This window comes from Monopterus albus, unplaced genomic scaffold (genome assembly GCF_001952655.1).
Source record: "Monopterus albus unplaced genomic scaffold, M_albus_1.0 scaffold401.1, whole genome shotgun sequence".
Classification (NCBI taxonomy): Eukaryota; Metazoa; Chordata; class Actinopteri; order Synbranchiformes; family Synbranchidae; genus Monopterus; species Monopterus albus.
The window spans coordinates 135,603-147,033 of record NW_018128281.1 but is presented as its reverse complement, the minus strand read 5'-3'; the positions used below and the strand labels follow the sequence as shown (position 1 = coordinate 147,033).

At 40.6% G+C, this 11,431-nt stretch overlaps 1 protein-coding gene and 1 pseudogene across 1 annotated transcript; both read left to right on the top strand.

Annotated features, from left to right (window-relative positions):
- Positions 1-14: 14 nt before the first annotated feature.
- LOC109951651 (3 beta-hydroxysteroid dehydrogenase/Delta 5-->4-isomerase pseudogene) lies at positions 15-1,230 on the top strand (annotated as a pseudogene).
- A 5,105-nt stretch (positions 1,231-6,335) lies between these two features.
- On the top strand, positions 6,336-9,405 carry LOC109951646 (3 beta-hydroxysteroid dehydrogenase/Delta 5-->4-isomerase-like). Its single transcript, XM_020586257.1, has 3 exons — positions 6,336-6,711; positions 7,498-7,662; positions 8,714-9,405. The coding sequence occupies exons 1-3, from the start codon at positions 6,561-6,563 to the stop codon at positions 9,388-9,390; spliced, it is 993 nt and encodes a 330-aa protein (XP_020441913.1). The 5' UTR covers positions 6,336-6,560; the 3' UTR covers positions 9,391-9,405.
- The last annotated feature ends 2,026 nt before the right edge of the window (positions 9,406-11,431 follow it).

Sequence of the window (11,431 nt, the reverse complement as noted above, 5' to 3'; positions counted from 1 at the left end):
ACCAACAGAACGTTAAGCTATATTTCAGTAAATCGGTTCCTCTTTTCCTTTGAGTAATAGTTGATAGGACGCCGAGTTCAGCAGCTTCAGCTTCCCATGAAATGAGTGATAAATTTATGACGGTGAAACCAAACGTTTGGAACATATTCTAATTATTATTCTATTATGGGTCTGTGATTAAATCCGCTTCCAAATTTTTCAGTATTTATATTTTATTATTCTATTTTATTAGCATAACTGATTCAGCAGCTCTTGTAGCTTTTCTAATTTTTTTACTACAGTCCTTGACCTGAATGTTAAAATGGCCCAATGCAGAACAGGAGGAGGTCTCACATGTTAGTCTTCATTTTAATCTGATGCCTTTCTTGATGTCACCGGAAAAAAAGGTTTGTCCTATCTTTGAGATTGCACTGACAGAAAATGAAGGTTATATTTATCTTACATGAACTCTGGCAAACTCTAGTGTTTTGTTATGCAGGAACACAGCTGCTTCTAGAGGCATGTATTCAAGAGAATGTGGCGTCCTTCATCTACACCAGCAGCATTGAAGTGATGGGACCAAACTCCAGGGGTGAACCCATATTTTATGGCAGTGAGGACACAGTTTACGACTGCACTCTGAAGTTCTCCTACAGCAAGACCAAAAAGGAGGCTGAGCAGAGAACCCTGCAGGCTAACAGTGAGGTGCTTCAAAATGGAGGCCAACTGGCCACCTGCGCCCTCAGGCCCATGTACATCTATGGGGAGGACAGTCACTTCCTTTTGGGCCATATGCGTGACGGGATCCGAAACAAAAATGTTTTGTATCGTATCTCTCGAGCAGAGGCCAGGGTGAATCCTGTCTATGTGGGCAACGTAGCTGTGGCTCACCTCCAAGCAGCTCGCTGCCTCAAAGATCCACAAAAGAGAAATGTTATTGGAGGAAAGTTGTATTTCATTTCTGATGACACACCACCCATAAGTTACTCGGACCTTAACCATGTCTTGATGTCACCTCTGGGCTTCAGCATTCAAGAGAAGCTCCCACTGCCGTTCTGTCTCCTCTATGTAGCCTGTTTCTTTTTGGACATTCTGTGCACGATGCTTCGACCTTTCATACGCATCGCCCTGTGTCCTAGAGGTGATGTTCATATACAGTTACTTTGCAACAGCTAATATGTTTTCTGTAGACATAATAAAAATAATGCTCTCCTTGTTCACCTCTTTGTTCCTGCAGACAGTGTGTTTTGACGGCCTACATCACACTGCTGGTGGTGGGTAAATGGGCTGCAGTTAAGAGTTCTGCTTCTCTATTGTTTTTTTTTTTTCCCCCATATAACAGTTTCAAACATGCACTCAGAGTTGGCTGAAGGGGAGGGGAAGGACTTGAGCTTTGTTGTGATCCTCTGTAAAACTCCTGAGGGAACTATAATACTGTTACTTAACACCAAGAAACAATGTTTTGGGCTCCTGCTTAAACTGAAGTGTGTATGGTAAGAACTCAGAGGTTAGAGGCAGTGCCCATAAGCAAAAGGTGACACTCACAGAAAAACCCTACAACACTCAGAGTTTCCAGCACACAGCTATATGACCCAGTGTACCATTTACTGAGGAAACCAAGGCCAGCTGAAATTCATCACTGTGAAATGGAAAACATATCGGACCATCTGGTGGACCCATATCACTTTGAGATGTCAAACTTTGTTTTATTTAGCACATCTAACCTTGAGCTTCCCTCTGGAGCGTGTTTTACTGACACACAGAGCCAATATACTCGTCTGCCTTTTTGAAGGAACCCTGTAAAACTGTTCATCTGAATTTCTAAGCCAAGCATTAAAGAGTTCTGACCATGTAAAGTCACATCCCAGCAGCTATGCCATTTTGTCTTCAGTTGTTTCAGCTCACTTTGAAGACAAAGATTAAAATTTTACAAAGTGTTCTTAAAAGGTAAGAAGTAGATGCATTCCCTCTGAAATGCAGTGAAGTATAAATGAGCATAAAATGGGATTGCTCAAATGAAGCACAAGTGTTTGTACAGTATTTGAATAAATAAAAAATTATAAATGTGTAAAGTTAAAGATTTAACTTGGGCTGTACACACAGTGTAGACAAAATGAAACGACAGAGTACATGAATAGTGATGCAAAGAACATTTACTCAGCTATTGTATTCAAGTACAGTACTGAGATACTTATTGTTTTCCTGAGTATTTACATTATCTTTTTAAATAGAAGGTTATAGCAACTGTCCTTGACTGTCTGGCTCCACAAACCACCACAGTCCATCATGAAGTAACACATCCTTACGCCTTTACTGCGTTGGGGGAATGAATTGTTTTTTCAAGGAACATTTCCAAGATTATAAAAGGTAGAAGGGCTGAGGCTGGGACGGCAGGAGATGCTATTGTCCTCTTACACACTGAAAACGAAACTTCCAACAGCTGTATTCTTTGTTGTCACTTTGAGATTTCCTTTTACAAAGGCTCTTGAGAGCCCTCTAAAGACTTTTGCACAGGATTGGGATATACAGTGGTCTTAAAAGGTATTTTAAATAATTGACTCATAATGCTGATTTTGTTCAGGGGACAGAAACTCTGCCGTGTCCACATACTCAAACAAGGAATTGCTGCAAACAGAAGAAACACGCTAAATGCAGCTGGGACAGAAAAATTCTCAAAAACATTTTCTGCAGTACTTTAAATCTGCAACGGTATTCATTCATCAATTAAAAGTAGCCAGGGTGTGTGTGATTTGGACCCAAACAAGCAGACCTTATAGGGTTTGAAACCAGGAAAGAATTTATTAAATAACAGTGTTTATGGTGGGTGGCAAGAGGCTGAGCCGTTTCTGGCTGGCAGGATGAGCAGCAGGGAACTGGGGGCAGGTCAGGCAAGAACCAGGAGGACCAGAGGACCGGGAGTCGGCAAGTGGTGGCAGGTAACCCACCGAATCTCAGAGACACTGAAGAGGATTTGGGGGAGATGATGTGGATGCCAATGACGGTACAGATACACACAGGAGTGCCACAGATGACACTAAAGTCACACAGCAGAGGTTCGAAGAGTCAGAGTGAGTCACAAGTGAATGCAGTAATGGATATGAAGACCAACACTGCACTCGGAAGCAGCACGCTTCCGAGTGCAGGTAATGACAAACAGTGCATGCTGGCTCAACATGTTACCAGGAGATCAGGATTCTTAACTGGTGAGGACGGACACAGCACTCAGGAGCAGTATGTTACAGGGAGATCGGGAAATTCTGCAGATGCCAAAGGTAGCATCAAGTGACAACTCATAACAACAGGAGATATCACAGGGGCTATAGCAAACAAAAAAACCATGCAAAACCAAAAGCAGAAATACTGGGTGAATGCAGGAATAATCTTATGGTGTGTAGTCGTGAAAGAGACATGGCAGAAGCGAGAGAACCTGGCACAAAACTCTGTACATGTAGGCGTGAAGTCGAGAATGATCCAGTGAGGACTAAGCGGAAATAAGGGTGTATATATATAATGAGTGATAATGAGCAGCAGGTGGAATGAATAATGGCTGAAAGGTGATGAGGCAAAACTAATCCAAAAAGAGGAAGCATAGACCAAGCTGTAGCAAAAGTAGCATCACATTTATCATAAATCATGTTTAAAGAGACGGTGTTCTGCTAAACCTCGTCTGGCCTTATAATTGAGTTCACCCCTTGACATTATCAGCAGCTTTACATGCCGATCCTGACACTCACCCCAATCATTATCAAGTGTTTTGAGAGAGTGATGCTAGCCCACATCCAGAGCAGTATACCGGACACCCTGGACCCCCTGCAGTATACCTACTAGGCCAACAGGGCCACCTCAGATGCTATCGTGGCTGCCCTCCACCATTCCCGTTCTCACCTGGAAAATAAAGATTCTTACATCAGGATACTCTTCATTGACTACAGTTGTGCCTTCAACACAGTTATCCCACACAAACTGTCCACACTGGGTCTGCACCCCACCCTCTGTGACTGGCTCCTGGACTTTCTGACTGGCAGGCCCCAGACTGTCAGGATTGGCAATAGGACTTCAGTCGGCATCACTACAAACACTGGCACCCCACAGGTATGTGTCCTCAGTCCCATCCTCTACACCCCGTTCACCCACGACTGTGTCGCCTCCCACAAAGACAACATCATCCTAAAGTTTGCGAATGACACCGCAGTGATAGGTCGCATCACTGGCGGGGACGAAGCAGCCTACAGGAGGGAGGGGGGCAGTCTGGGATCATGGTGCAAGGACAATAATCTCAGCCTCAACATGGACAAGACGAAGGAGATGATAGTGGACATGAAGAAGGAGAGGAGATCTCATCGGCCACTGTTCATCCAGGGGGTTAAAGTGGAGAGGGTGAGCTTCTTCAAATACCAGGGAATCCACATCAGTGGGGACCTCACTTGGACACTTAACACCACACAGCTGGTCAAGAAGGGCCAACGGTGGCTGTACTTCCTGAGGAGGCTGAAGAGGTTTGGCATGTCACCTAGGATCCTCAGCAACTTCTACAGCTACATCATTGAGAGCATCTTGACCAGCTGCATCACTGTCTGCTATGGTAGCTTTAGTGTTCTTGTGCAGCGTGTTGATACTCTGACTTAACACCGAGTTAAACCATAGTCAATGAAGAGGTCGTAGCAAGATCAAAACATATACTGTCTACTCTGCATATAACATCACGGTAAAAACTGCAAATAAACAATACAATAAACACTGTGTCAGTTATGCTTGTTTAACCAATACTACTTAATATTTCACTTTATATTTCATTTGTATTGTGTGGCATTTATGTGGATGGCAAAGTAAGAATTTCATTGTACAGAAAAATACATTTCCTAACTGTGCATATGACAAATAAACACTTTGACCTTTGACCCGTTGCACATTGTATTGCATGTACTGTATGTACATATAGCAGTTTAAAAAGATAACATAAATACTCAGGAAAATGGAAAGTATTTCAGTACTGTGCTTTAATACAATATGAGTAAATATGCTTTGCATTACTGTTCATGTACTCTTTCATTTTGTCTACACTGTGTGTGCAGCACCTTGTGCCCAAGTCAAATCTTTAACTTTACACATTTGTCTTTTTTATTTATTCAAATACTGTACAAGCACTTGTGCTTTATTTGAGCAATCCCATTGATGCTCATTTATACTTCATTGCATTTCAGAGGGAATGGGTACCTCACTGTATTTATCTGGTAGCTGTTGGTTGCTTGTTGGATTCTAGGTAAAACATCAGCTCATTTAAAAAATATGAATAGTTATAGAATGAACTGCCCGACAGCACGTTAAACCTAGCTCTACTTTGGCAATGCTGGTTAATGTGTGTGTACATGTCAATGAAGTTTCTTTTGTAGTACTTGTTAGGGTAATTTTTATTTTATGCACTTAAGAATGGTTTTATTTTATAGCACACATAAGTTTACATACTTATATGTCACAGTTATGTTTATATAGTTATGAATATCACCCTATGTGGTCACTGAACCACTGGTCAAATATTTGCTGTGTGAGTCACTGAAACACTAATGCAACATCATAAGTCTTGTCCACTAAATTACTGAATTTCATTAGATTTATGGCTGTAGCTAAGGGGGCTCATAGTTACTTATCGTTCCTCTGGACCGGTGGACCCAAAGGAGTCTTGGTACGGTAAGGCTCCAAGTTTATTAAAATAGATTAGACGTAGATGAGAAAGCTTCAAAGGAAGAACAGTTATGCACACACACACGCAGGCAGAACAGTTTTAATTAAGTGAAACGGAAAGCAATGTCCCCAACAGTTTTGGACCAATTAGATAGTAGCACCTTTTAATACAAATATTGTATACCACTAAGTTGAGGTCAGTGTTTTCTGTTTATCCTAAACAGTGAAGATCCATGTGCACATGCTAATTTTGATACGTTAATGCATAATAAATTTCACACTGTGAAATATATATCCTCTTATTAGTCTTCTCTTTTCAATATAAAAAGAACACGCCTCACATACTGCAACCTTTACTTAAGTTAAAGGTCGTATTACTTCTACCACTGAGTATCAGTTATTTCATCTCATTCGTTTCATATATGTAAAAGATGTCTGTAAAATGGACCCAATAACACTCAGCTCATGTCTTGGTTTTCTCCTCTATCACATGCTGAGTCTGTTCAGCCTTTTAATACTATGTTTTTCCCAGTTAAATAGAAGGTTATAACAGCTGTCCTTGACTGTTTTGCTCCACAAACCACCATAGTCCATCATGAAGTAGCAGCGCTGTTCCGCCTTTACTGCCTTGGGGGAAGTGATTACTTTTTTCAAGGAACATTTCAGAGATTATAAAAGGTAGAAGGGCTGAGGCTAGGACGGCAGAAGGTGCTGTCATCCTCTCACACACTGAAAACAAAACTTCCAAGAATACAAAAGTTGTATTCTTTGTTGTCACTTTGAGATTTCCTTTTACAAAGGCTCTTGAGAGCCCTCTAAAGACTTTTGCACAGGATTGGGTTTTTTTTGTTTGGGTTTTTGTTTTGTGTGTGTCCCCGATACCCAGAGAGAATCACCCTGCAATGTCTCTGAGAGGTGATGTGTGTGTGGTGACAGGAGCCTGTGGATTCCTGGGAAAGAGCCTGGTGAAGCTGCTGCTGGAGGAAGAGAAAATGGCTGAGATCCGACTGCTGGACAAACATGTACAACCAGAGTTTCTGAAGAGTCTGGAGGGTAAAACCTGTCTTTCTCTGCATTATTCATCTTCATATTTTGTTGAAGCACATTTAAAATGTAGGAAGATGTTTGTCTCATTCTGTGAAAATAACATTGATAATACAGTATAAATCTGAAGACAGGGATTTAAATTTTTAGTTTTGCCAAATGACGGCATGAAACTGTAATGTAAGTGGCAACTGTCAAATACCAAACACTGTAAAAAAAGAAGCATAAAAACAGTAAAATTCTGGCAGCTGGCGTGACAGAAAATTATCAAAAAATTATGGAAAATAACCATCTTATATACAGTAAGTACAGTAATTTCCCATGATTTTAAATAAAGGTTTTTTCCTTTTATTTTATGTTAAAATAAGATACTTACCACAGCGGGTCGTCACACTGGGGATTTGCATGTTGAACTTTGGCATGTGCTTTAGGCCAGATGCCCTTCCTGACGCAATCCTGTAATGAACCCGGGCTGCAGCAGGTCGTCACACTAGCCACTAGTCCATCAGAGACCCCACTGACAATATATACTGCTAATTTTAGAAAATATGTAAAGTCATATTAGTGAGCATTCATTGTAGTTTCACAAACATCCATTCTTCATTTGACAAAATAATAGAATACAGTTCAATTCAGCACAAACTCAAATTAATCACCTTCATGAAGGAGGATTTATTGCAGGATTGTTGGATTAGACTGACTTAGTTTGAGAGAGGTGTACCTAATAAACTGACAACTGAGTGTCTTATTTTGTGTTAACTGATGACACTTTATTCTTGATTTGCTTTGTGTCAGATTGTAGAAGTGACACAAAACTGAATGTTTTCGAGGGCGATATCAGGGACTGTGATTTTGTGAGAGAAGCCTGTCGAGGTGCATCGGTCGTCTTCCACACTGCAGCCATCATTGACGTGACTGAATCTGTGAAGTGGAGTGAGATTTATGGGGTCAATGTCAAAGGCAAGGCTGTCAGTTTAATCCACTACACACTTCTCTCACTCCCACATATAATAAAATTCTTGAATTATTTTACCTTCTTGACTCAGTGTTGAAGATATTTTGCTTTCTTGCTGATGCTTCAGCTCTATTCAGTACTAGCACTTCAACTAACCTTCTTCAGAACATTAGGCTGCTAGTGACATTTTGAACAGCTTTTATCGCTTACTGTGGTTGACACTTCAGCTGCTTTCACTGCTTATATTTAAATTGACATTAACTTCTTTACATATGACATGATGTAAACTAACATCTTTTAGTGCTTACACTTCAAATGACGTTCTCCTTTAAGCACTTTACTCTAAAGACTCCTGTGAGTGTGTACATCTTAACAATACTTTATTAAATTATTCAGCATTTACATTTAAATTCCTATCAACAATTTTTGCTGTAACTGCCACTTTGACTTCTTTCAGCATTTCTGTTTGAACCTGCACTATAATTTCTTTTAAGTGTTTCAAGTACAACATTATACTGAGTTTCACCTGAAGTTATTCATGTCACTGACTATTGTTTTGCAACATTTGGGCAGTTTTTACCAACAGAACGTTAAGCTATATTTCAGTAAATCGGTTCCTCTTTTCCTTTGAGTAATAGTTGATAGGACGCCGAGTTCAGCAGCTTCAGCTTCCCATGAAATGAGTGATAAATTTATGACGGTGAAACCAAACGTTTGGAACATATTCTAATTATTATTCTATTATGGGTCTGTGATTAAATCCGCTTCCAAATTTTTCAGTATTTATATTTTATTATTCTATTTTATTAGCATAACTGATTCAGCAGCTCTTGTAGCTTTTCTAATTTTTTTACTACAGTCCTTGACCTGAATGTTAAAATGGCCCAATGCAGAACAGGAGGAGGTCTCACATGTTAGTCTTCATTTTAATCTGATGCCTTTCTTGATGTCACCGGAAAAAAAGGTTTGTCCTATCTTTGAGATTGCACTGACAGAAAATGAAGGTTATATTTATCTTACATGAACTCTGGCAAACTCTAGTGTTTTGTTATGCAGGAACACAGCTGCTTCTAGAGGCATGTATTCAAGAGAATGTGGCGTCCTTCATCTACACCAGCAGCATTGAAGTGATGGGACCAAACTCCAGGGGTGAACCCATATTTTATGGCAGTGAGGACACAGTTTACGACTGCACTCTGAAGTTCTCCTACAGCAAGACCAAAAAGGAGGCTGAGCAGAGAACCCTGCAGGCTAACAGTGAGGTGCTTCAAAATGGAGGCCAACTGGCCACCTGCGCCCTCAGGCCCATGTACATCTATGGGGAGGACAGTCACTTCCTTTTGGGCCATATGCGTGACGGGATCCGAAACAAAAATGTTTTGTATCGTACCTCTCGAGCAGAGGCCAGGGTGAATCCTGTCTATGTGGGCAACGTAGCTGTGGCTCACCTCCAAGCAGCTCGCTGCCTCAAAGATCCACAAAAGAGAAATGTTATTGGAGGAAAGTTGTATTTCATTTCTGATGACACACCACCCATAAGTTACTCGGACCTTAACCATGTCTTGATGTCACCTCTGGGCTTCAGCATTCAAGAGAAGCTCCCACTGCCGTTCTGTCTCCTCTATGTAGCCTGTTTCTTTTTGGACATTCTGTGCACGATGCTTCGACCTTTCATACGCATCGCCCTGTGTCCTAGAGGTGATGTTCATATACAGTTACTTTGCAACAGCTAATATGTTTTCTGTAGACATAATAAAAATAATGCTCTCCTTGTTCACCTCTTTGTTCCTGCAGACAGTGTGTTTTGACGGCCTACATCACACTGCTGGTGGTGGGTAAATGGGCTGCAGTTAAGAGTTCTGCTTCTCTATTGTTTTTTTTTTTTCCCCCATATAACAGTTTCAAACATGCACTCAGAGTTGGCTGAAGGGGAGGGGAAGGACTTGAGCTTTGTTGTGATCCTCTGTAAAACTCCTGAGGGAACTATAATACTGTTACTTAACACCAAGAAACAATGTTTTGGGCTCCTGCTTAAACTGAAGTGTGTATGGTAAGAACTCAGAGGTTAGAGGCAGTGCCCATAAGCAAAAGGTGACACTCACAGAAAAACCCTACAACACTCAGAGTTTCCAGCACACAGCTATATGACCCAGTGTACCATTTACTGAGGAAACCAAGGCCAGCTGAAATTCATCACTGTGAAATGGAAAACATATCGGACCATCTGGTGGACCCATATCACTTTGAGATGTCAAACTTTGTTTTATTTAGCACATCTAACCTTGAGCTTCCCTCTGGAGCGTGTTTTACTGACACACAGAGCCAATATACTCGTCTGCCTTTTTGAAGGAACCCTGTAAAACTGTTCATCTGAATTTCTAAGCCAAGCATTAAAGAGTTCTGACCATGTAAAGTCACATCCCAGCAGCTATGCCATTTTGTCTTCAGTTGTTTCAGCTCACTTTGAAGACAAAGATTAAAATTTTACAAAGTGTTCTTAAAAGGTAAGAAGTAGATGCATTCCCTCTGAAATGCAGTGAAGTATAAATGAGCATAAAATGGGATTGCTCAAATGAAGCACAAGTGTTTGTACAGTATTTGAATAAATAAAAAATTATAAATGTGTAAAGTTAAAGATTTAACTTGGGCTGTACACACAGTGTAGACAAAATGAAACGACAGAGTACATGAATAGTGATGCAAAGAACATTTACTCAGCTATTGTATTCAAGTACAGTACTGAGATACTTATTGTTTTCCTGAGTATTTACATTATCTTTTTAAATAGAAGGTTATAGCAACTGTCCTTGACTGTCTGGCTCCACAAACCACCACAGTCCATCATGAAGTAACACATCCTTACGCCTTTACTGCGTTGGGGGAATGAATTGTTTTTTCAAGGAACATTTCCAAGATTATAAAAGGTAGAAGGGCTGAGGCTGGGACGGCAGGAGATGCTATTGTCCTCTTACACACTGAAAACGAAACTTCCAACAGCTGTATTCTTTGTTGTCACTTTGAGATTTCCTTTTACAAAGGCTCTTGAGAGCCCTCTAAAGACTTTTGCACAGGATTGGGGTTTTTTTGTTTGGGTTTTTGTTTTGTGTGTGTCCCCGATACCCAGAGAGAATCACCCTGCAATGTCTCTGAGGGGTGATGTGTGTGTGGTGACAGGAGCCTGTGGATTCCTGGGAAAGAGCCTGGTGAAGCTGCTGCTGGAGGAAGAGAAAATGGCTGAGATCCGACTGCTGGACAAACATGTACAACCAGAGTTTCTGAAGAGTCTGGAGGGTAAAACCTGTCTTTCTCTGCATTATTCATCTTCATATTTTGCTGAAGCACATTTAAAATGTAGGAAGATGTTTGTCTCATTCTGTGAAAATAACATTGATAATACAGTATAAATCTGAAGACAGGGATTTAAATTTTTAGTTTTGCCAAATGACGGCATGAAACTGTAATGTAAGTGGCAACTGTCAAATACCAAACACTGTAAAAAAAGAAGCATAAAAACAGTAAAATTCTGGCAGCTGGCGTGACAGAAAATTATCAAAAAATTATGGAAAATAACCATCTTATATACAGTAAGTACAGTAATTTCCCATGATTTTAAATAAAGTTTTTTTTCCTTTTATTTTATGTTAAAATAAGATACTTACCACAGCGGGTCGTCACACTGGGGATTTGCATGTTGAACTTTGGCATGTGCTTTAGGCCAGATGCCCTTCCTGACGCAATCCTGTAATGAACCCGGGCTGCAGCGGCAGGGGCGCT

Excerpts from the sequence above, each read along its gene's own strand:
- LOC109951646 (XM_020586257.1), top strand. The coding sequence starts at position 6,561 with ATGTCTCTGAGAGGTGATGTGTGTGTGGTGACAGGAGCCTGTGGATTC. Across the intron at positions 6,712-7,497 it reads GTTTCTGAAGAGTCTGGAGG|ATTGTAGAAGTGACACAAAA; the intron begins GTAAAACCTGTC and ends GCTTTGTGTCAG. Across the intron at positions 7,663-8,713 it reads TTATGGGGTCAATGTCAAAG|GAACACAGCTGCTTCTAGAG; the intron begins GCAAGGCTGTCA and ends TTTGTTATGCAG.